This window comes from Biomphalaria glabrata, chromosome 7 (genome assembly GCF_947242115.1).
Source record: "Biomphalaria glabrata chromosome 7, xgBioGlab47.1, whole genome shotgun sequence".
NCBI lineage: Eukaryota > Metazoa > Mollusca > Gastropoda > Planorbidae > Biomphalaria > Biomphalaria glabrata.
In genome coordinates, this window is record NC_074717.1 from 8,410,923 (window position 1) to 8,436,590 (window position 25,668).

Consider the following 25,668-nt stretch of genomic DNA (forward strand, 5'->3'; position numbering starts at 1 on the left):
TGCTGAAAATTATGGTTATTGAATATCGAATAAAAAGAACAAATATCAATCACGATCCTGATATGCGAAGAAACGGGAGGTATATCTTTAGAATGGAAATATCTATGCTAGTTTCAAAGACTGCTGCCTGTTATTGTGGTATAAGCTTCAGACTGGCGTTATGATGGTACAGAGTTCGAATCCTGTCTGCTTCCATCCCCTGTCGTCCTGAAGGAGGTTTGGGCTGCAATATAATAACCTTTATTTTCTGATGGAAAGTCGGAAGATAATTCTGAAACAAAGTCTGAAGAAAAGTCTTAAGAAAAGTCTGAAAGTCTTAAGAAAAGTCTTAAAGAAAATTCTAAGAAAAGTCTTTAAAAATGTCAAGTAAGTCTGACTGAAAGTCTGAAAAAAAGTCTGAAAGAAAGAAAAGTCTGAAGGAAAGTCTGAAACTTATAAGACTTACATGAATTATTATTCAAAGTATTTTTATTGATTTATAAATCAATTGTCGATTAGTTTATCAGGTCTTTGCATTAATTTATTATCAAATCAGGAGGTCACTTCAGACCCAACACGAGGCCAAACTAAAAGAGTCTTCAGACAGCAAGAAGGTCAAAAACATGTTTATGGTCACACTAATGGCATTGAGGGTAAATAGATCATTGCTTTATATACATTAGTACATTGCGTTATAACTACTTATATATCCACATTCCACACACACACATGCACACAAAGACACACGTCTATTTAGCTAAACAAAAAAACAAAACAAAAAAAAACTAGCAATTTATTTAACATTTACCTCCCTGCCGAAAAGTCACTAAGGATAAAATCTCCATAGGTTTTGATCGATCGAAAATCACGAGCAAACTTTTTAATTCATTCTAATCAAGTCTAGTGGGATTGAGTCCCCGACAGATACCTACTGAAGACTATATTTCTATTCCCTTTTAATCAGTCGTTGTTTGTTTGTTTTTTATTTTGTCCACATTTTTTGGGAAAGGGAAGCATGTGAAGGCCCAGAAGATAGCAGAAAAGAAAAACGCAGGGCACCTTTTGTTATGCTGGTTGTTACGTCCTAGCTTTAAACATGTGTCTACGATCTAAACCAGGTTTTTTTTTTTCGTCGATTTCATTTCCTCCAAGCTTTTTTTTTTATTTCATCTGTCATTTTGTTTCCCCGCTCTTCTTTCTTGCCAGCAAATCCAAGCTTATGAAGATGCCATGAGACAGCAAAGGCTAAGTGGCTGGGTGAGTAGTTTTTCTGTTTACTTTTTCATCGTCCTTTAAAGTGTAACCTTTACACAATTTTAGTAGCCTTCTGGTCCAGGTTCTATTATCTAGTTGGTTTCCTTCAGTGGTAGGACGACTAAACTTCAGCTCCTAGAACACATTTTCGTGTGACTGTGGAGCCCTATTGTCACGTGTCAAGTGTCACTACAGGAAGCACGAACCCAGCATTCTACGGCATTCGCGACACATTAATAGTGACCAGTCATATGTGTAATATTAAAAGACACGTCAGCAAACTGAACGTTTACAGAGACATTCACGTCCACTTACCAAGCAGGTTAAGGTGACATTCGTTTGGAAACGATGAAATCCTAGGCCTCATTTAGTATTATTTAAGCATGTCCAAAAGTTTTGGTCCAATCTGTCTTTGTATGCCCAGCAAACATACTTATTCGAAAATAAAACCAGACTAACAAAATACATTTTATGCCAATTTTCAATTGTCCACTCTAAGGTTCCACCTAACATTGCATTCAATAATTCCGAAAAATCGAACTGTTTACAATTATTAAATAAATCATAAGCTTGTATGTTTATATCTTTTTGTCATTTTGTGTTTTCAAAGTTCCAAGAAATCAAGAACCATTTGAAATTTAAGTAGATCTATAGATAATCTTTTTTTTTTCTTTTTTCATTACGCTTGTAGACCAGAAGAACCACAAAATCTTGTGTAAAACCTCCTTCGAAGAAAAAGTCCAGAAAGCCGAAAGAGACTGAACAAAACAACAAGCTGGCTTTGGTGGCCAACGACAAAACTGTCAAAACCAGGAACAAGTCGAAATCCCGAGAAAATAAAGAAATCGCTCTGACCAAAAGTGGGATTTTAAAGAAAGACAAAGAGAATACTTTCATTAACCCTAAAGCTACTGAAAAGGACGCTCTGATGCAAGAAGCTGGGGAGGTGGAACTTACTGTTAAGGTAGAAAATAATCGGAAAAGTCGATTAATTATCATGTAAAACCAACAATGTCAATTGATCAGTAACTGACTTTCCTGTAATTTGTTATTACAACGAATGTTAAATCGAGACCATTCGTAATAGAAGGCCTGAACACTGACCTACAACGTCACAATCGAAGGGCAGTTTAGACCATTAGCTTGCTGCAACGTCGTAAAGACCTGTAACAAGGCAAAGAACTCTAGTCCGACTTGTACAAATAAAAGAGTTTTTCATGACTTTTTTATGGAGGGTTAGAGAGTCGGCGTGCGTGCGTCTTGTTCCGCATGGTTGGGCGACGTAGAGAATTATAATAACAATAAGGCTTGTCTTCGAGTCCGAAGATTAATGTGGAATGCAGTATTTCCCGTGGCTACGCAGCTCCAGCGTTGCCCTACATATTTTGCCACATCTCAGTGCAATTTTCTTTTCGCCGTCTGCGTCTTTCCTCGGCAGCCAATTTTCTTTTGCGTAGAGAATTATTTATACAGATTATTGGCCAGTATTTGCGATAATGTATTAAAATAATAGGTTTCTTGCTTCTAAGGGTAGAATATCTTCGAAATATCGTTTTTTCCCCATGTGATCCGTTGTTAGCTATAGTGTATAAGCACGTCTTGTTAAACATTCACTGTCTTACTAGCGCTATTCATCTGTTTTAAATCTCCCCCACATATTCTGTTTGATCCTATGATGATGTTATCTGACTTTAGGATCAAGAATCAGATGCCATTGAAGCCGACACGTCAGCATTCGAGTACCGCAATGACGGCTACATCGAGCTGGTGCTCAAGGTCATGGCCAGGATGTGCGACGGACAGAACAAACACCTGCAGGTCAGTGAACAAAATGGTTGAATTTTAACACCCCCCTTTCCTTTATAATTCCATAATTTTAATAGAATTTTCACAAGATTACACATTGCCACAATGGACACATATTAGAATTTATTATTCGTATACGAAGACATGTTTCCATAGTTCATAACTATATTTCACATTCTGAGTATTTATCAGAACACTTCGCTATTTTTTTAGAGACTAATTCACGTGTTAGCTTACTAGTGTATTAACCCCGAACCTCTTTAACAGTGAGCCAATGAAGCAAACGAGCTTCTCATCATCAGGGGCTTGGTGGCCAAGTAGCAAATGCGCTAGGCTGTCGTACCAAGAGGTTCCGGGCTTGAGTCTTGGTGATGATTAGAATTTTTTTTAATTTCGGGGATTTTTAGAACGCCCTGGATACCTGACTTTGGTTGGGAAAAGTGAACGCCCCTGGATACCTGACTTTCGTTAGGGAAAGTGAACGCCCCTGGATATCTGACTTTGGTTGGGGAAAGTGAACGCTCCTTGATACATGATTTTGGTTTGTGGAAAGTGTACGCCCCTTGATACCTGACCTTGGTTGGGGAAAGTGAACGCCCCTCTATACCTGACCTTGGTTGGGGAAAGTGAACGGCCCTCTATACCTGACCTTGGTTGGGAAAAGTGAACGCCCCTGGATACCTGACTTTGGTTGGGGAAAGTGAAGGCGTTTGGTCGTTGTGCTGGTCACATGACATCCTCATTAGCCTGTCAGCCAAAGAAATGGATTATTTTTACACAATCTGCCCCATAGATCCCAAGATCTGAAAGGAGTATTTTAGATCACTTATTACTTATTAGTTTTCACTTACTAGTTTATTAATCACGTTTTTTAGGAAACACCTATTATGGCCTCTCGGAACACTAAGGTTCCGCGGACTACAGATTGGGAAATTGAGAATACATGTTCAGAAAGAACTTATAATGCAAAAACAAAAATGTAATAATGATGCAAGATTTTAATTTGTTATTTTAATATGGTAACAAAATTATTTCATTAAAGTCAACGTTTTATAATGTAGCTTACAATTGTGTATAAATTTAAATCACTCAATAAATGATAGTGTTTAGACAAAATGTATGCAAGTTTTACAAACTTATTCCATGACATAAAAATTAATAAACAAATTTCTGTGATCTTCACCTTTTCTATTAATCGATTTGCTTCACATTCGTGTCTAATACCTTCAATATAAAAAAAAAAAAAAAAAAAAATAATTGATGAAAACTACGGTGCGCTCTTTCGTTCCAGGATTATCTGAGGGAACAGCCTGACAATGTCAAGTCCTTCGACATCATCGCTGAGGTGACTCGCTTCCTCAACGTAGTCTACTCCAACATCAACAGCAAGAACATCGACCTGCTGATTCAGCTGTTTGAGACCATGAATGAATTCACGGCTGTGAGTAACAAGAGCAAATCAAAATATCATGTTCTTTTCACAGCTGTGAGTAACAAGGAGCAAATCATAATAGCATGTTCTTTTCACAGCTGTGAGTAACAAGGAGCAACTCATAAGAGCATGTTCTTTTCACGGCTGTGAGTAACAAGGAGCAAATCATAATAGCATGTTCTTTTCACGGCTGTGAGTAACAAGGAACAAATCATAATAGCATGTTCTTTTCACGGCTGTGAGTAACAAGAAGCAACTCATAATATCATGTTCTTTTCACGGCTGTGAGTAACAAAGAACAAATCATAATATCATGTTCTTTTCACGGCTTTGAGTAACAAGGAACAAATCAAAATATCATTCCAACTCGGGGACTCCCAACCCGGGATCTGAAGTTGTAATCCTGATGAAGATTGGGCTTTTTAACTTTAAGATTTCAAATATTTCACTGAACTCAACTCTGGGGCTTAACTGCCGCTTAACATTAATCGGGGAAAAGTAAAGGCGGTTGATCGTTGTGCTAGACACATGAGAACCTCGTTAACAGCGAGCCATTGAAATACACAGCTTGTCATCATCTGGGGCTTGGTGGAAAAGTGGCAAATGCGCTTGGCTGTCGTACCAAGAGTTTCAGGGCTTGAATCTTGGTGATGACTAGAATTTTTTTTAATTTCGGGGTTTTTAGAACGCCCAGGATACCTGACTTGGGTTTGGCAAAGTGAACGCCCCTTTATACCTGACTTTGGTTGGGGAAAGTGAACGCCCCTGGATAACTGACCTTGGTTGGGGAAAGTGAAGGCCCCTGTATACCTGACTTTGGTTAGGGAAAGTGAACGCCCCTCTATACCTGACCTTTATTAGGGAAAGTGAACGCCCCTCTATACCTGACTTTTATTAGGGAAAGTGAACGCCCCTGAATACCTGACTTTTATTAGGGAAAGTGAACGCCCCTGAATACCTGACTTTAGTTGGGGAAAGTGAAAGCGGTTGGTCGTTGTATTGGTCACATAACATCCTCATTAGCCTGTCAGCCAAAGAAATAGATAATTTTTACACCATCTGCCCCCATAGATCGCAAGATCTGAAAGGAGTATTTTAGATTACTTATTACTTAAATCATCTATTTCATAAACCGCAAGCTCTACAGTGGCAACCTTTTTTTTTTCTCACTAATCTTAAAAACTAAAGTGAGATATGAACAGTTTTACAATATGGCAATGAAGAAGTACTGAAGTCCATTATGATCTGAATGTTCCGAATCTGCAGTTAAAATCGTGCCAAAAATACAACTGTTTCAAAACGCTAAGTCTTGCACACAATCGTTATGGTATCTGATGGCATGATGTAATCTTCCTTTCGGTATTTATGGTACAAATCTGTCTCCAGGGTAACCAAGAAAACCGGGTGGTGATCTACGACAATAAGATTATAGACTACATCAACTTTATTCTTAGATCTGGAGAGTTTGGAGACTGCTCAACAGAAAAGGTTTTTATTTCCTTAATTAATGTGTGTTCGTAGTTTACAATTTATGTTGATGGGTCCACGACGCCATTGTTTCGATGTTCCAAAAACTCCATTGTGTTGGTATGTCAATGTGATTACTATGCTGAAGACAGGCGTTATTATGTGAATGTTTCTGTAATGTCATTTTGTTAATATTTTTTTTCTGTGACGTCATTATAATTTTTTTTTTCTTGTAATATTATGTTAATGGTTCTGTGATGTCATTGTGTTGATGTTTCTATGATGTCATTATGTTGTTTTTTTTTCTGTGATGTGATAATATTGATGTTTCTATGATGTCATTATGTTTTTTTTTTCTGTGATGTGATAATATTGATGTTTCTATGATGTCATTATGTTGTTTTTTTTTCTGTGATGTGATAATATTGATGTTTCTATGATGTCATTATATTCATTTTTTTTTCTGTGATGTGATAATATTGATGTTTCTATGATGTCATTATGTTCATTTTTTTCCTGTGATGTGATAATATTGATGTTTCTATGATGTCATTATGTTCATTTTTTTTTCTGTGATGTGATAATATTGAAGTTTCTATGATGTCATTATGTTCATTTTTTTTTCTGTGATGTGATAATATTGAAGTTTCTATTATGTCATTTTGTTACTTGTAATTGATCTATTTCATCCACACACAGACGCTGGAGCTACGTAAAAGTATTTCAAACCTGGTGATGAGCTTAATTGAAGAAAATGGACCTGGAGCTACAGAAGTGGCTTTGGTGAGTGAAATACCTGTCTCAAAACTGAAATTAATTGTTTAAATTCAATGAGTTTGGTTATAAGAAGCGAAGCATGGAAACAAATATCAGAACACCATAAGAAATCTATGACAATCAACATTCTTGAAAATGTACATAAGTGAAAAATTGATTCTCCAAGACGATCATCCACGGTGAGGCTGCGTGGTTGATGCTGACTGTCGTCGAGAGGGTCGCGAGTTCTAGCCTCGCCCGCCTCTCTTTTGTTTAAGCTTGATCCTGGTGGGGGTGGGGATTAGATAATCTTAAGTTTAGAACATTTAATGTGTAGTATTCAGAGTAGCTGCCCTTTTAGATATAAATAGATTCTTGTCTGTAACGTTCGGTTGGTGTATTGCTTTTTCAAACATTGTAATTTAAATTTATATGTACCATGTTGTTTATCTTATGCCGGTAATAAAGGTTTGGAAATGAATTCTCCGATTATAAAAAAGAATAAAGCTTTTTTTAAACACAAATAAAGAAAAAAAAGAACACTGAATCATAGAGAAAATATAATTTAAATAAAAAAACAACAAGCAAAATAAAAAAAAATCATTAAACAAAAATAAAACGAAGCTTATCTAAGGGGAACACTCCGCCCTTACAACTATATCTCCTAATAACATAGAAGTTATTTCCCTCGTTTTATATCAAACAAAATAATTAATTACCAATAATAAATTTACTAATTGATTAATTTTTTTTATTTCTTCCTTATTTGTTAGGTGTGGGATACAAAATGTAACCAATCATGTTAGGGGACCAAACCCTACATATTTTGCCATATCTGTGAATAAAGAAGGATTAATTTCCCTTCTTGATATCAAACAAAATGATAAATTACCGATAGTTTTTTGTTGTTGTTGTTTTTTTTTAGAGATTCTTTAATTTTTTTAACTTGTTTTGTGTCTGCCTATGTCTATGCTAGTAAATAATAATGTCAAGTTTCAACTTGATCTTATAATAGGTGCATTATGGATAACTTGTTCACACTTTTTACCATACAGACAAAATGAGTGGATTTAAGCGTTATAAAAAGAAATTAAAATAAATAATATATTTGTAAAAAGAAATTAAAATAAATAATATCTCAAAAACTTAAAATATCTTGATGACACTTATAAAACATAGGACGTAATCATCATCTTTTTTTAAGTAACGTCTGTATTTTATAAGATGAGAAAAGGATAGCTAGACAAAAAAATGCCTAATGCTTGGTCCTCTGAAAACATTTAACTTTTAAATATGTGTCTGTATAATGTTACCATTCACTAAAATAACTAGATCCTAGTTCTTATATTGTGAGAATCGGTTTGTAATCTTGGGGAACACAACTACGTAAATCAGCATACACCAAAATAGAAACTTATTTTCATAGTTTTTAATGTTCACTGACTATACATTTTTGAACGGGAGTCATTTTGCAAGTAAAGAGAACATCTTAACATTACATTTTACTTTCGAATCAATGTCCAGGAGGTCAAAGACACGCTGGATAAGAAGGCGGTCCTTGCATTGATGGCGACCTGCTACGAGAGGCACCAGACGGACAAGACCAAGATCATGGAGCTGAAAGCGCTGGAGGAGGCTCTGGCTGACCCTTTGGGCTCTCAGGGAAAGCTAGCCTCCACAAGAAACTTGGCCAAAGGGACGAAACTGCTGAAAGGAGTTATGGTAACTGAGAAATACATATACTATATCTAAGTGTACTTGTAATTAATTAAAATTTATTGGTAACTGATTAGAATGTAAACTTATTATCCTGTTCTTTCTCGTCCACAGAAAAAACAAAAAGAGCAGTTCGCGGATGAATACATGGACGTGGGGTTCAGCCTGTATCTGCTGCTAGCCAGAATGTGTGACATTGACCCTAGGCTGCATGATTATTGTAGGTTATTATTACACAATGTATATCAATATATATATATATGTATGTGTGTGTGTGTGTGTTTTGTGTATAGTTTGTCTATCGCAATATCCATGGGGCTGAGAGCCTTGCAGTTGTCATCTATGGGGCTGAGGACTTTGAAGTGGTCATCCAGTGGGCTGAGGTCTTTGCAGTGGTATTCAGGGTGCTGAAGGCTTTGCAGTGGTCGTCCAAGGAGAAGGTGCTGATTTCTTTGCAGTGGTCATCCTATGGGAAGGAGCTGATTGCTTTGCAGTGGTATCCTGGGTGCTGAAGGCTTTGCAGTGGTCATCCAAGGAAAAGGGGCTGATTGCTTTGCAGTGGTCATCCAGGGGGCTGAGGACCTTGCTGTGGTCTTTCAAGGGGCTGATGGCTTTGCGGTTTTATGCCTTATGATGTTTCAGGAGAGGCCAATTTAAGCACGGAATGTTTGGCTGCATTCTAGGCAAGCTATTCCAGCAGAAGCCTTTATGTATTGCCTTGATTTTCTTCTCTGGCGCTTTTCTTCAGCCTTTATCCTCAACGATGTTTACTCCAGATTTCACAGCATGGCGCCATGAAGCTCTTAGCTTCTCTCTCCCTGTATAAGGTTCTTAATGAGACTTTGAGGGTGTCCCTGAAGCTCTTAGCTTCTCTCTCCATGTAGAAGGTTCTTAATGAGACTTTGAGGGTGTCCCTGAAACGATTTCTTGAATTCACTTTTCATTCCTTAGCTGGACGTGAAGGTGCCTATAAGGGATTCGGGAATATTTCCTTTTTGCAGACAACACTATATCTATATGTTATCGTCATGAGTATGTATTACCTACATTAGGGTAGATAAGTCTAAATCTTAAAGAGGAACCAAATAGGGGTGATAATTAGAAGATAATCTACATGGCAGTGACTCTATTGTAATAGGTAATTAGAAAATATGTAAAAACTTTAAAATGCCCTTTTTTTCTAGAAAAAAAAATTCTCTTTAATTTTGTGCGGTTTGCTTGAGTGATACAAGAAATTGTCTGTATCTATGAAACTCATGCTTGAATCACAATGAGCTCTATACATTTTTCTCTTCACTTGCATCAGTATAAAATTAGACGGAATTTTTTCTCCTCAAATCACAACAAATGCCCTGACATCAAGCTTGCTTAAACAGGCTGTGTTCAACCAGTTATTACATATTAAACATAATTTTCGCATCATTACAGTTCTTGAAGTTAGGCTGAAGAAGCACCGACACGTTTTGAAAGCGCCATTAAGATAAGATAAGATAAGATAATTTTATTGATCCAATCAAAATGGATATTCAGTTTGACTACAATTGACAACATCAGCGTAACTACTGTACAATAACAGTATAGTTGAAAAATTCGAACAACATTCACTCACGAAACACATACACATTCACAACCAGCGCTTTATGAGTTTGACTTCTATGTACTTCTCGATGACGACAGCTGATCTTGTAACACTCTGACCGATAGTGGGATAAAGGAGTTTTTAAAAATCTTTCTCTTTTAGTTTTAATGGAAAGGAGACGACCACTTCGTTCAGATCTTATGTAATTGTGGTTTAATGGGTGCAGGTTGTCCTTAAGAATCGAGAGTGTTTTGGAAAGGCATCTTTCATGAAAAAGCTCTTAGAAAGATGGTAGCTGTATTCGAGTGATATGCGATGCTTTTTTAATTAGTCTATTTAGTTCCAGTTTGTAAGCCAGTGAAGTATTACCAGACCAGCAGGTGATGGCAAAGTTAATTAGACTGCTGATGGTTGCTGTATAAAAAAGTTTAATAATTGTTTTGTCGATGTTAAATTTCCTTAGCTTTGTGAGATAAAATAGTCGCTGGTGAATTTTTGTGTAGAGGTTCTATGTATGTTCGGTCTTTTGTTGTTGGTTGTTCCTAGATATTTATATTCTTGTACATGTTCTATGGTTTTACATGATTTACTTCAAGTTTTCATAGTCCCCTATCAAATTCTCTCCCCTATGTTTACAAAACACCTGCTTTAAATAAATCTGATTGTTTCCCCTTGACTTCTATCTTAATAATAAAACATTTAATTACAGTGAGAATGACCCCACTCCAGGCCAAGGCCTTCAGCTTCTACAAGAAAAACTGTATGTCCATCGAGATTGTCAAGGACGGGGACCTTCAGAAGATCAATTTCCGAGTCAAAAACAGGGTAAGTTTTTCTAGGGAGAAATGAAAGTCTAGACCTGTGTTTGCTTGATATCTTTAAAGCATTCTGGAATATTTTTCCAATTCAATGTACAATTAGATACATTCAGTGTTATTTGTGACTGGTCTATAACTCTATACTCTATAATCTATATTGTTTTTACGTGTCCAATGTCATTGGTTTCGTTCAGTCGTGACGACTTTGGTTCATCTTATGAGGCACTTTTTCATTTGACTGTAGATCAGTGGCGTCACTAGAGTGGGTGTCAGTCGGTGCGGATCGCACCCCCCGCACCCCCCTTGTGACGCCACTGCTGTAGATCCCTGGAGAGCAATTCAAATGAAGACAGTGTTTGGTACCGGGAGCCAGCCATTTTTCGTTTGGCTCGCTTGTCTTCCGGAGCTGAGGTCATTTGTTTTTGTTTTTTTTTGCTCTCTGTCTTTGTCACCATCTGTCTCCACATAATGTGGTCAATGGCTTTGTCCTCTGAAGTGTCCCATTTGAACAGACCGGCCATTTCTGAGAGAGGAGGTCAGAGAGGAAAGTGTTACCTGTCCATCATAAAATTAAGAGAGGGGGAAAGTCCCGTCCATCGTATGTCCAGGTTGGTCCAGTGAATGGGAGGGGCATGTCTTGGTCAGGTGTTCAGAACTTCAGATGAACTAAACCAGGGGGCGCGGCTCCTGTCTAGGTCGAGTAAGACAGATTTTGGAAGGGGAAAGGTAAAATATAAGATTAAAGTGGTTGGCGGGGATGGGATAGGAGAGGGATCGTGGTGGTATTTGAGAGTTTCCTGGGCTGAGCGGTGTGTGTGTGGTCAATCTCTAGCAGCAAGCTGGCTATGGCATTTCGTCTCATTATATATTTATTGAAAACAAGATATCGTGTATTAAAAAAGCATGTCCGTGTCAGATAACTTCACGTGTGACTTAACTAAGGAGCTATAATTTAGTTCACGTCTGCTGCCCTAATTTCAGCGCGTGTTGAGGGAAGAAGTCAAAGAGAAGTTGAAGTGGGGCGTGGACAGGTCGTCGCCTAGCAACAAGATTCGAGACCTGATGGGCTGGACGAAGGACATCATGAAGGACATAGCTTACCAGCAGAAGATACTTAAGAACCCAGTGGCGATCTTGTTGACCAAAGGCTGGTCAGTAATTTACTTGGCAGCGTTGTAAACTTTATATGCTATATTTACTGTTACATAAAACCACTCTTGTTCGCATACTTACAAAGAGAGAGAAAGAGAGAGGGGAAGGGTTGAAAGATAGAATTTGAAGAAAGTGAATGAAACAATAGAAAGAAAATAAAGAATGAGAAGGGATGAATTGAGGGAACAAAGGACAAGAAAAAAGAATTAAAGAATAAAAAGAGAGAAAGAAAAAAGGAAGAAATAGAGGAAAGTTATTGAAAGTATTTCTGAAAAATCAGAGATTTTAAGAAACACATGAAATAGAGAGAATGAAAGAGAGAGAAAGAGAATGGAGAGAGAAGTAGCATAGAGAGACTGAGAAAGAGAGAGAAAAAGAACGGAGAGAGAAAGAAGAGGCGTAAAAGAGAAGAAAGAGGAGGGAAAGAGAGGCGTAATGGAAAATAGAGATGAAAGAGAATACAAAAGTTTGGAAAAAACAAATAGAGAGAAAGAACGAGTGATAAGGAGAGCAGGATAAAGGAAGAAAGAGTGATAAAGAGTGTAGGATAAAGAAATAAAGAGTGATAAAGAGAGTATGATAAAGGAAGAAAGAGTGATAAAGAGTGTAGGATAAAGAAAGAAAGAGTGATAAGGAGAGCATGATAAAGGAAGAAAGAGTGATAAAGAGTGTAGGATAAAGAAATAAAGAGTGATAAAGAGAGTATGATAAAGAAATAAAGAGTGATAAAGAGTGTAGGATAAAGAAAGAAAGAGTGATAAGGAGAGCAGGATAAAGGAAGAAAGAGTGATAAAGAGAGCAGGATAAAGAAATAAAGAGTGATAAAGAGAGTAAGATAAAGAAAGAAAGAGTGATAAAGAGAGTAAGATAAAGAAAGAAAGAGTGATAAAGACTGTAGGATAAAGAAAGAAAGAGTGATAAAGAGAGCATGATAAAGGAAGAAAGAGTGATAAAGAGAGCAGGATAAAGAAGTAAAGAGTGATAAAGAGAGTAAGATAAAGAAAGAAAGAGTGATAAAGAGAGTAAGATAAAGAAAGAAAGAGTGATAAAGACTGTAGGATAAAGAAAGAAAGAGTGATAAAGAGAGCATGATAAAGGAAGAAAGAGTGATAAAGAGAGCAGGATAAAGAAATAAAGAGTGTAAAGAGAGTAAGATAAAGAAAGAAAGAGTGATAAAGAGTGTAGGATAAGAAAGAAAGAGTGATAAAGAGAGTAAGATAAAGAAAGAAAGAGTGATAAAGAGTGTAGGATAAAGAAAGAAAGAGTGATAAAGAGAGCAGGATAAAGGAAGAAAGAGTGATAAAGAGAGCAGGATAAAGGAAGAAAGAGTGATAATTAGAGTGTAAGATAAAGGAAGAAAGAGTGATTGGGGGGGGGGGAAAGACTACAGAGAATAGAGCAACGTAACTCTCATCTTGTTTTTTTTTTTTTCAGGCTTGTCTGGAACCATTTGGTCACCATCATCAGCTTCGCCATCAACATTCTCATGCTGGTCACGTGGGAAGCTAAAGGGTCACTGGAAACACCCGACATCATGGTCAACACCACAGGAATCCCGCCAATTCTCAGAGAGTGCGTTCCAATTTCTTGCCAGATAATCTCGTTCATTCCCCTAATGAATACAAGCCTTTCATTTCCAACAATTTTATTGTAATATTATTTCCCTGGTATTTTTAATTGCAGCAAATAGTTGGAACTAGTTAAACGATATATTTTTATTTATTATGCAATTACTGGTTAACCATAAAACTATTCACTATTTGTAAAGATAAAGCCTTACAAAATGCCACTTTATTGTTAGTGCATTATTGTTCAAATTTCACAATTTTGCTGTGTTCTGTTTAAAAAGACGGATAGAACATCATAATCTGAAAAAAAATAAATTCTGTATTGCACACACACACACCCTTATATTAACGAAAGATTTGAAAAAGAACACTTGCTGAAAAAGAACACTTGCGGGTGTATCAATTGAGCAAGAATAAGTGCTACTTTAGAAACTTATTTTTTTGAAAAAAAAATATTTTAGATAACGTGTCAAATTATTAAGACTTAATTAACTTATTTATATCCTCTCTCTTTCACACATTCCCCACAACACTCAGTCCCACGCCATCCATCACCACCATGTCGCCAGAGAACTACAACATCGCCATCCTGGTGCTGGGCGGGTGTCACAACTTCATGTCCCTCTTGGTCTTCATCAGCTACTTCGTCTGCAACCACCCACGTCTGCCGAGCATACGGAACGGCATCAACGCCTGCAAGTAAGTTCGCGCCTTTTTTATTTTTTCAAACTCTTCACAATGGTAAAAGTTTAGGCGGGAAGTGGGGTAAAAAAAGGAGGGGGGGGGGAAGATTCAAGTGTGCAGCATCCTGGGAGTTACAATCGATTGACTGCCAAACTGAGAGACTTGAGTTCGGATCCTGATAAATAGTTCGAGATTTACCTCCAGTAGAGATGCAGGAAAACATTGCACGGCTCCTCTCGATCATAAATGTCCAGAAAAGTGTTTCGTCAAGCATAAAATTCTTGTTACAAAGCTTTTATCAACTCACTCTGTCTGTCTGTCTGTCTGGTCAAAAGTTTGTACACGTTATTTGTCCCACACCCATTACTGTATAAAGCTGAAATCTCACATAATTATTTCTTGTACATCATGTATCATCATTCCTTATCCAAACTAATATATACAGTTACACTTGATAAAGCTTCGTTATCTTAAAAATAATTCTTTATATATTTTTTTTTTTTGGTTTTATTTTATGTGATATTCCAAATCTCAAATACATGTACTACTAACAATAGATTAATAGAAATCTTATCTTCTTATCTTATATGACACAGACGTTACTTCAAAAAAGATGATTACGTCCTACGCGTCATGCATTTAGTCATGCATATTAACCAATGACCTAAACGCCAAGTCACTGGTTTTCCTGGCTAGCTCAGGCTTTCTAAATTTAGTGATTTTACTAAAGGTGTTACTCTAATCAAATGTGAATATTCGTTTGTTATGAATCTCACTGCTCTATTTTGTGTCTGTTCCAGTTTCTTAATGTTTTCTTGAGTCGAGGGGTCCCAAACAGAAGATGTATATTCTATTATTGGCCTAACCAAGGTCAAATAATATTTTAGTTTTATGTTCTTATTTGATTTATGGAAATTTCTTCTAACTCTGTGAGATAAAATAACCAGGGGTCTGCGGGATATTTTCAACATTTACTACAGATTGATGACTGTTACATATGTTTTAAAATCTGTATTTTTACACATACCGGTATTATCAAAGTGAGACGTACATTTAAAAACTAGTTTTCAATCACTGCACCACAACTTTTAGGACACCTGTCAGTATCGAACAGAAATAGTCTTTGTTGCATTGGAAACTGGTACAGGCCTGTTTAATTATCTTTCTAACTCTGCAGAAAACTGTCCTTAAGGAGGAAGCCAGATGATGAAGAAGAGGAAGACAAGAAACGGAAACACGTGTCCAAACTTGATGCCAGATTTTTCAGCGTTACTACGTTCTACTATATGGTAGGTGGAACACAAAAACAAAACAAAACAACGAGTTCCTGTTTTGGAATCTACAAATGTTTGTGATATATATTGTCTTACAACTTGCTATATAGTTCAAATCTTGCTATTTAGTTCAAATCTTGCTATTTAGTTCAAATCTTGCTATTTAGTTCAAATCTTACTATTTAGTTCAAATCTTACTATTTAATTCAAATCTTACTATTTAATTCAAATCTTGCTATTTAGTTCAAATCTTGCTATTTAGTTCAAATATTGCTATTTAGTTCAAATCTTACTATTTAGTTCAAATCTTGCTATTTAATTCAAATCTTGCTATTTAGTTCAAATCTTACTATTTAATTCAAATCTTACTATTTAATTCAAATCTTGCTATTTAGTTCAAATCTTGCTATTTAGTTCAAATATTGCTATTTAGTTCAAATCTTACTATTTAGTTCAAATCTTGCTATTTAATTCAAATCTTGCTATTTAGTACAAATATTGCTATTTAGTTCAAATCTTGCTATTTAATTCAAATCTTGCTATTTAATTCAAATCTTGCTATTTAGTTCAAATCTTGCTATTTAATTCAAATCTTACTATTTAATTCAAATCTTGCTATTTAGTTCAAATCTTGCTATTTAGTTCAAATCTTTTAAGCTGAAACGAAGATAATCTAAAGATTTCGCTTTTGTTTCCGGAGAAAAGATGCAAACAATGACAGCAACGATCATTTGTAGTGGAGTGCTAGATGTAAAGATGTCTTGATGTTACGATGAGATTGTGTTGATCAGACAATGCGTTTCTGATGTTATAATTTAGCGTAGAATTCTATTTTAAATAATTACTGAACACTCAAATAATATCGTTATGCCCGGAGATTCAAATGTAAACAATTAATTCCAACACACGAATATCCTTCAACAATAAATACAAAGCTTTTATTCTGGAACTAGGAATCCCTTTTAAAAAAAAAGTATAGGCCTAAACACTGTAAAGTACTGTTATAACCCTATTCGCGACGCAAAAGGGTTAACTGTGTGTGATTAGCTGACGTAGGTGACACAGGCCAGTAATACAGTTTAGCGTGCTCTATTGAAAGGCAGGAAGAGACAGTAGAGTTATGAGTTTAGTACAGTGATATACAGTCTAACGTTGTAGTAGTTGATTGTGTTGCCAATTGTGTCATATTGGCTGTTTTATTTGACCCTTATTAAAGTACCAGATTATTTGGAGCCTTGTTGTCAAGTTCTTGATGTGCTGATGTGTTGTGTTGTGTTTAGCAGTGTTTACAGAAGGCCCGAGTAGGAGAGAGAATCGTAACAGTACAATTAAAGAAGTTAACTGTCTTGGTTCAAGCCCAAACTACACCTAATTTCCCGTCCTTTCCAAAACTTTGAATTATCTCCCTTGTACTATATTCAGCAACAACCAACTAGACACAATCCATTTCTCTCTCCTTTTATGGAACTAACTTCTCCACGTCTGTGCCAAGATAACATACTTGATGCAAGAACCGGTCAACAACGTGACCCTGCTCTGCCGGAACTTGCAGAAAACTAAAAAAAAAAAACTTAATGCAACAACTGATTTATGCTTTATCGACAGTGTCTATAATTTTCTTGAGTTTAATTATTTTTAAGTTGAACTTTAAACTATATAAATATATACACGGTAAATCTGATTCAAATACAGGATATTATAATATTAGTAATGATCAAATAAACTAACCGACTATATATTTTAAGCTAGCCATATCTAGAGTGCAAACTCTATCTGACCCAGACTGCAACTGACAGCTGACCTAAATAATGTCGACTACCTTTCTTCTAATCTCGTTCCCAAAACTCTATAACCGCCCACTCACGCTCACACCATCAGCCTTCACCTTCCTTTTTTCCCGCCTTTTTTATGACCTCACTTAACTGACAAGTATCATCTGATCATGCGACGTCACATTCTTGCGACTAGCCTTGACCTTGTCTACCAGATTAAGCGTGACATATGTATTTGTGATCAATTTCAGGCATTCCTGGCGCTGTCCGTAGGCGGCACCTACTCCAACGGCTACTTCTTCGCCTTCCATCTCCTCAACATTGTCAACAACAACCAACTTCTCAGCGGCGTCATCAAAGCTGTGACTCAAAACGGTAGGGTTACAAAGCTATTATTTGTATCGACTATTATCAACAATCAACGTTAATTCTGCATAGTCGGGTTGTCGTCACACAATTAACACCCTACTCAAATGTGTGAAAGGAGGGGGGGGGGGTCTCCAATTGTGGGGGCGATTCAAGCTCAATAATTGAATTTAAGAAATAGTTTTTAAGAATTTAGCTTATTGTTTTGAAGAAAGTGATTCCAACTATAATTGCTGTGGTTATTTAAGTGCTTAAATTCGGCTATACGGTTATGCTTGAGGCGTGTAAATGTGCGTTAATTCATGATTGTAGAACCTCGCTGAGTCCGCCCATCACCAAAATCGTGCTTGAAACTAGCTGGGAAAGCTAAAAGTTACAAAACACTGTTGTTAAATGCTACCCCCAATAGAGAGAGACGATACGGTGCTCTCTTTCTTCTTAGACTTTAGATTCTTCCACGTTCTTTGGCGCTAAGAGCGTTCAGCGTCCTCTTCAGCTTCTTCTCTTCTGGTGCACATGGTTTTCAGGTATTCTAAAAAAAAAATATAATGACGCTCGCATTGAATGGCGGACCCTATGTGAAGCGTTTGATGGCAGTCGGATTTGATCCAACGCCGTCGTCATGAATAGGCTGACCTCTCTGCAAGTTAGGCCATCTTTTTGATTGTCGTTTCTGTAGCGATGCTGAGGTTAAAAGGGTTAACAGGGCGGCCCAACAGATTGCGGTTCCCTATGCAAAACGGATTGCGCGGTGCCTATTCAGAGTAGTGATAAGGATAATAAGTGAAAATTAAGATTTTGTATTAGAAAATAAATTTGTCTTTGCATTTTGCGTACGAAATCACTTTCAAATTAACTTAACGAGCCATCTACAGTAGATAATAGAGTTTCCAACAAAAAGCCGATAAACATTCAGATCTGCCTTTTAGATTTACTATCGACTAGCAAAATATCGATTTTGTTTTGTTTTTCAAGAGGTCGAGATAGAATTAGATCTATATCTGTATGTCGGTGACTATTAAAGTAAATTAAGTATTTGAATTTCTTGTTTTGGTTAAAATTCGCCTTATTATTACATTTTTATTAAATGAAAGCTGAAGATGCCGTTTGTTTTGTTTTTTTATCTCGAGTAGGATTGGCGTTGTCCGACACCCCGAAATGACAATTTTGTCTGTTTCTTATGGAGATTTGCATCAGTTTTCAGAAGATTTTAATAGTTTCAGGAGATTTTCATGACTTTTTCGTATATTTTACAATTTCAGGAGAATTCCAGGAACCCTTTAACAATAAGTTAAAATGGTTTAATTAAATAATTTACACCTAAAATTCGCGCGGGGCCTATGAAAGTGCGGGGCCCACTGCGGCCGCATAGTTTGCGGTGCCCTAAGACCGGCCCATTAGGGTTAAGCCCTACGCTCTACACTCCTAGCTTCTCGTTCTACAGTCAACTAAAAACTTTTTAACATTTAAATAAACATACAAGGAAACTCATTATGAAAGATGTTGAAAGAGACTTCTCTTGTCCACACACAGGTAAATCGTTGCTCTGGGTCGGTGTCCTTGGCCTTGTGGTCTTCTACCTTTACGGTATGATTGGTTTTGCCTTGATGAGGAGCATGTTCAACCCTGGGGAGTACCTGTACTGCAACACCCTGTGGCAGTGCACCATCACAGTCATACGCTACGGGCTGATCGGCGATCTCTTTGAGGTGAGTCACCAAAGTCAGCTTCAATCATCTTACGACTAACCTTGTCAGTTAGGTGGTTCTAAAACTATCAGGCTCTAACCACCACAACCCTTTTCTTATCAAACAGTCATGCTCTTGACTTGCCTGTCATTCTTCATTAAGTCAATCTGTTTTTGCCTAATGTCCAGCTTTTTACTTTATGTCCAGCTTTTTTTCCTAAAGCCTAGCTATTGGTCCTAAAGTCCAGCTTTTCTCCTAATGTCCAGCTGTATGTTCTAATGTCCAGCTTTTCCCCCTATGTCCAGCTGTTTTCCCTTATGTCCAGCAGTTAGTTGTAATGTCCATCTGTATTTCTGCTAATATCCTGCTGTTTTTCCCTAATGTCCATCTGTTTTAATAAACGTCCTGCTTATTACCTAATGTCTAGCTATTTTTTCTAATGTCCAGCTGTTTTTTTCCGCTAAGGTCCAGCTGTTGTTTTCCTAATGTCCAGCTGTTTTTTTGTTCCTAATGTCCAGCTGTTTTTTGCTAATGTCCAGCTGTTTTTTTGTTCCTAATGTCCAGCTGTTTTTTGTTCCTAATGTCCAGCTGTTTGTCCTTATATCCAGGTGATGAAGCCTCACAGCAACGAGAAGACGTTTGAAAAGTTCGGCATCGTCGTCTTCTACCACGTCTCCTTCTTCATCTTCATTACCACCATTGGCCTCAACATTATCTTCGGTATCATCGTGGACACGTTCTCGGAGCTGAGGGATCTCAAGGTCAGTTAGGGGTCACACTATTGACACCGAGAAACATACATGTAGCTCACCCGATGGAAGTTGATTTTGTTTTTAAATTTTCAGATGAGAACCACATCTCCCGCAGTTTGGATTCAGATAAAGGCTCCAGTATGTCGGTCATCCCATAGGATTACATATTTGATGCTAATCGTTGCCATATGTAGCATTAGTTGAAACCAACCTTTTGACTCTATTCAGGGCCGGCCTTAAATAATTGGAGGCTTTAAGCGAAGTGAATTAGAAGGACCAAATGAAAAATAAAAATAAAAAAAATAAACAGAAAAAAAATTACACAATTTATCTAAAACCTTATTCAGACTAGCGAGGCCCCTCTAATCGAAGGTCCTAGGCGGCCCTGCTCCATTTGAAAGCTACCTTCAAACCTTAGTCAGAAGACACATGTAAACACCAAATGGAAGACATACATAAATCACTTTTCTAAAAAACATGACTCTCTCTAGTTTTTGGTCATCACATATTTAGTGTGTTGGGGTGCTGCATATGAAATATAATTTTAACAATTATTGGTTTATGTTGACATGTTGCGAGAAATAAAATTTTAAACTGTTTGGTCTAATAATGATCACATACATTTTGTTTCCAGTGGACAGCAGAGTCGGACATGAGGGACACCTGCTTCATTTGCAGCAGAAATTCCTATGATTTTGAGCATCATGGCAAGGTCAGACTTTCTGGAAACCCTAATTTTAACTTGGAGCTAACAGAGTACATATTTTGAAATACAGCTAATTTAGCGATCTAAAATGTCCGTCCAGTGTCCATTCAACTTTTTGAACCCGTGAAGAGTTATTTATAGTATAATTTCCATTATAATAACAAAGAGTAAAAAAAAAAAGTAAATGTAGAGAAGAATTTAAGTTTTAAACTTAGTTTGGTTTCGGTTGCATTTCGTTTTCACCTTCACCTATCCCTTAGTCTTTAGGATTGTTGGGGCACCACACAACATTAGTCGACCGTCTTTCTCCGTTCCTCTCTTGTCTTTTGCCTTGGGTAGAATCTTTTTCAATGACAAGCCCGTCCATTCTTTTCTGTTGTCTTCCCATCGCTTTCTCCGTCTGCCTCTTCTTCTTTTTCCTGGTACTGTTCCCTGAGGAAGGTCTTTGCGCACCCCGGAGATCTTGTAAAATGGCCATAGAGTTTTAGTTTTTTTTTACAATAGTTAGCAGGTCATCGTGGGGTCCAATCGCTGTAGCAACCCTTCGTTTGTGATGCGGTCTTTAAAAGAGGTATATCTAGGATACTTCTGTAGCATCTCAATTCTATTGCTAGGATCCTCCTCTCTAGTTCTGCAGTCAGCGTTTCAGGCTACTATAATTATATTTTCCATTTTTTTTTCTCCACCTATTTCCTAGGTTTTTCCTCTAGCTCTGCAAGTCAGCGTTTTAGACTTTTTCTTTTTTTTGCAAAATGTTGTCGTCTAAATTTGTTTTTCTATATTATGTTTTTTAGCATTTATCTTCCATTTCATATTATTTCCCTCTTGCGGTTATTTTCGGTTGTTTTCTCTGCTTCCACCAGGGGTTTGACCACCACGTTCGGTTCGAGCACAACATGTGGTCCTACATCTTCTTCTTCATTCACCTGAACGGCACCAAGGTCAACGACTACACGGCCCTGGAGATGTACGTCTTTAAACTGGTGAGTTCTGCCGAGGTCATCATGCTCTTCATGTCTGCCTGTCTGTGTGGGTGTGTGTGTTTCTATGGTGACGGTGAAAGGAGCTTGGCGACTGGTTGGTGGCTATGCGGTGTGAATGATGCAACATTATCGGGGCATATTGTAAGCTGGTATGGGTAGGCCAGACAACTTCAGATTGTTAGAGTGAAAAGACGTGTTTTTGTAGTAAGATTTTTTTCAAAATACCATTTCATATCGTCTATTACTTTGATTTTGTTAGCCGTAGGCCACAGAAGTGAAGCGGATGTTCTTTACATCATCTGCCCTACAGACCACAAGGTCTGAAAGGGGAACTTACTTATTTACTACATTAATTTCACTTCAATTAAATTTATTTATATTGTAAAAGTTTTATTTAGTATTGTTCACAAAGAAGTTATTTCAAGTTTTACAAGATAAAATATAATACACCTACAGCGGGATAGTTGTCTACCAGCAGTTTGGTATTACACGTCAACGACCGTCCACAACAATGAGTTTGTTGGGAGTGAAAGAATATTTATGTAATTGGTTGTGGGTTTACAAAGTATCGTATCTGTCCATCCCATTATGGTAATGATAGACATTCTCACTTCTATTATAACTTTTGGTTTTAAATCAAGTTTCATAATTTTGTTTACATGTCAGTTAAACGTGCATCAATTTAGTGTTCGTTACCCACCACTCATCGCCCTGTCATTAGCTACTTCTTGAAATGACACTTTTATTTTTTAGTTTCATTTCCTTTAGTTTTTCTGTGAAAACTGAGCCATGTACCTTTCCCGAATAGATCTATCTAGCGTTATAATTTCCCTGCGTGATTTGTAGATCAGCCTGTTTGTATGTGTATCTCACAGCTGGACAATGAAGGCTTTTTTTTATTGGCCACCATATATCATGTGACCGTCAAATGTAATACAGAAATAAAGTTTATTTCATAAACATTCCTCTCAATTATAATGTTTTCAGCGGCTGATAGTTGTTGGGGGCAGTCTAATCAAAATATTTTTACATGAAATATAACTGCTTATATCTTTTCATGTTCTTTCGGTAGTACTTATCAATATATTATTTTACTTAATTACGGTACATCCAATCTTAACTTTATTCAGATTTTATGTAAACTTGCTTACATATATTTATACATGTTACATCATATTCACATATTATCATCGCCAAATGTGTCATAATTGATCAATCATTATGTAAATTGAATAGGTCCAATAGGGCAAGGGCAGTAACTCAGGGCAAAAGAATATAAGTTACTCCATGAGAAATTAATCTCAAATCAAAATATCTGCACCTACGTATCACACGAGAAACTCTTGAATATTAATAGGGTGTCTGTAGATCTTGAGCAGTGACTGTCTTATGTATATATCAGCACATACTTCATCTTAGTGTTCACCATGTTATAGCCTACAGAGTAGGCCTAGTTCCGAAGAGGTCTTGGTTTAACCTTACTTTAATAGACCTCCTCGGTGTGTATTATAATCTAGAAGTACACATTGAAACGAATGATTGTCACCTTTGTTGTACCATTCTCTTCCAGTCTCGACTCAACGTTCATTCATTCTCTGATTATCTTAATTAATGTTCATTCATCCTTAAACCGCATTAATTAATGTTCATTCATCCTCAAACCCTCATAATTAATGTTCATTCATCAACAAATCCTCATAATTAATGTTCATTCATCCTCAAACCCTCATAATTAATGTTCATTCATCCTCAAACCCCCGTAATTAATGTTCCTTTAACCTCAAGCCCGCATAATCAATGTTCATTCATCCTCAAACCATTCCACTCCCTCAAAAGAAAGATTTGTTTAGTTGCCTCCCCTTGTTAATCCTCCATGTCTTTTTTTCCTTGTCCCCTCCCCCTCCTGTTCAAGCAGATCAGGGTAGGTAACTCAGATCAGTGTGTCTATGTTCTGTATGCAGACATTTGTGTGATTGTCTGCCCCTTGTATGTGTTGACGGTACTCAAGAAAGCGTGTTGCACATTAATTGTTCCATTATCTGTTGACTTCATAAAAAAAATCTAGAGAACAATGCTGAATCTATACTTTACATTAATGCCAGTGTATCGCGTGTGGATTTTGGAGAAACGCAAAGGGGACTTTAGTCCATACTGCACTTCCCAGTAGTCAAAAGTCGCCCACAGAATATTGAAAGCCTTTACGAGCAAGCTCTGTAGATGAGTATTTAGGGTGTATTGTGCTACTTTTCATCTATAGAGAAATTTATCACCAGAAAATTGGATCATCATCGTAAACTTAAGAGAATTGTCTGGTTGAAGGCTTGAGGAAAACAAAAAATTACCCAAAATGCATTTCTTTGTTTTCTGTTTTGTGTATTTTGGTGTTTGAAATGTTCTAAAGAGAAAAAAAAAAGAAACTCTTTGATCAAAGTTACTCTAGTTCTTTGTTTTATATTTATTTTTGTGTAAACTATAGATCTATGTTTTATGTCTGTTTGAATGTCTGTTTGAGTGTCTTTCTACCCAGCAGTTTTGATCTGTCTCCAAATAATTATATCCATTGAATACATTTAATTACAATCTTGTACTTTGGCTAATGTTGTTTCGCTTATTATCTTTGTTACCCTTATTTTTCCATACCTCATTCTCTACATCGCCATCTCCACCTCAAACAACATCATCATCCCCAACATGATCTCCATCGCAATGAAACTCGAAGTCCAAGAGGGAATAGGAACAGAGCACATCCCCATTATCTTGATGACCATTGAGAAGGATTTCTCCCAGAAGACATGCGTGAACCGAAAGCTCTTCACTCCTAGTCCTGTCTGAAGAGTTTCACATTTTATGTGACCATCACTGGGTTAGGTGACTCGGGTCACATCATACACGCGGCTCAGATACCCAGTCCTGGATACGCTTTAAGGGCCTATATGAATGGAAGGAGGCCGTGCTCCATGGGATTTTTCTTCATAATCTTTTTCTGTGACCGCCATGCATCTTGTAAGGACCTTAATCTGATGACAAAGCCATCGCGGAAAGGCTGTTTGGGTCTCTTCTGAATTCCGTCCCTGGAACTGAGATGCATTGGCTCTCAGACTCGCGAGGCAACCCGATGAGATCATAACTCAGCACCCTAATCATCACTTATCATCATTATCACCATCAAAGTTACCGATATCATCACCTTAATCATCATCACAAGTGCCATCATCATGTATCGTCATTTCCAACATCTCAGTCACAAATATCCTCAAGATCGCCATATCTCCAACCATTATAATCATACATACCATCTCCGCCATCACTACTCCTTGGTACATTATAATCATGCATACCATCTCCGCCATCACTACTCCTTGGTACATTATAATCATACATACCATCTCCGCCATCACTATTCCTTGGTACATTATAATCATACATATCATCTCCGACATCACTATTCCTTGGTACATTATAATCATACATACCATCTCCGCCATCACTACTCCTTGGTACATTATAATCATGCATACCATCTCCGCCATCACTATTCCTTGGTACATTATAATCATGCATACCATCTCCGCCATCACTACTCCTTGGTACATTATAATCATGCATACCATCTCCACCATCACTACTCCTTGGTACATTATAATCATACATACCATCTCCGCCATCACTACTCCTTGGTACATTATAATCATGCATACCATCTCCGCCATCACTACTCCTTGGTACATTGCTTTTTCTTATTTAAAAAAAAATGCTTTTTAAATAATGGTTTTAAATATTTTGAAAAAAAAAATCCTCTTATCAACTTCTGCACTTTTATTTTAGAATTTCCTTCTTGTTAGAAATATTTTCTATTCTATTCTAATTATTATCAGACATTGCTATGATTGTACTGTTTGTGTTTACTATATATTTA

At 36.9% G+C, this 25,668-nt stretch overlaps 1 protein-coding gene across 8 annotated transcripts in view; it reads left to right on the forward strand.

Moving 5' to 3' along the window:
- LOC106060158 (inositol 1,4,5-trisphosphate receptor type 1-like) overlaps positions 1 to 25,668 on the forward strand; it is a 204,698-nt gene that overhangs the window by 169,466 nt on the left and 9,564 nt on the right. For all 8 annotated transcript variants that reach the window (XM_056035575.1, XM_056035572.1, XM_056035573.1 and 5 more), the window contains 19 exons: positions 536 to 632; positions 1,186 to 1,236; positions 1,925 to 2,197; positions 2,929 to 3,051; positions 4,331 to 4,480; positions 5,858 to 5,959; positions 6,638 to 6,721; positions 8,219 to 8,416; positions 8,525 to 8,630; positions 10,699 to 10,814; positions 11,789 to 11,958; positions 13,394 to 13,531; positions 14,065 to 14,226; positions 15,389 to 15,500; positions 17,509 to 17,632; positions 19,157 to 19,332; positions 19,920 to 20,072; positions 20,698 to 20,775; positions 21,633 to 21,752. In XM_056035575.1, coding sequence (XP_055891550.1) covers positions 536 to 632; positions 1,186 to 1,236; positions 1,925 to 2,197; positions 2,929 to 3,051; positions 4,331 to 4,480; positions 5,858 to 5,959; positions 6,638 to 6,721; positions 8,219 to 8,416; positions 8,525 to 8,630; positions 10,699 to 10,814; positions 11,789 to 11,958; positions 13,394 to 13,531; positions 14,065 to 14,226; positions 15,389 to 15,500; positions 17,509 to 17,632; positions 19,157 to 19,332; positions 19,920 to 20,072; positions 20,698 to 20,775; positions 21,633 to 21,752 — 2,533 coding nt within the window. The remainder of the gene's footprint in view (positions 1 to 535; positions 633 to 1,185; positions 1,237 to 1,924; positions 2,198 to 2,928; positions 3,052 to 4,330; positions 4,481 to 5,857; positions 5,960 to 6,637; positions 6,722 to 8,218; positions 8,417 to 8,524; positions 8,631 to 10,698; positions 10,815 to 11,788; positions 11,959 to 13,393; positions 13,532 to 14,064; positions 14,227 to 15,388; positions 15,501 to 17,508; positions 17,633 to 19,156; positions 19,333 to 19,919; positions 20,073 to 20,697; positions 20,776 to 21,632; positions 21,753 to 25,668) is intronic.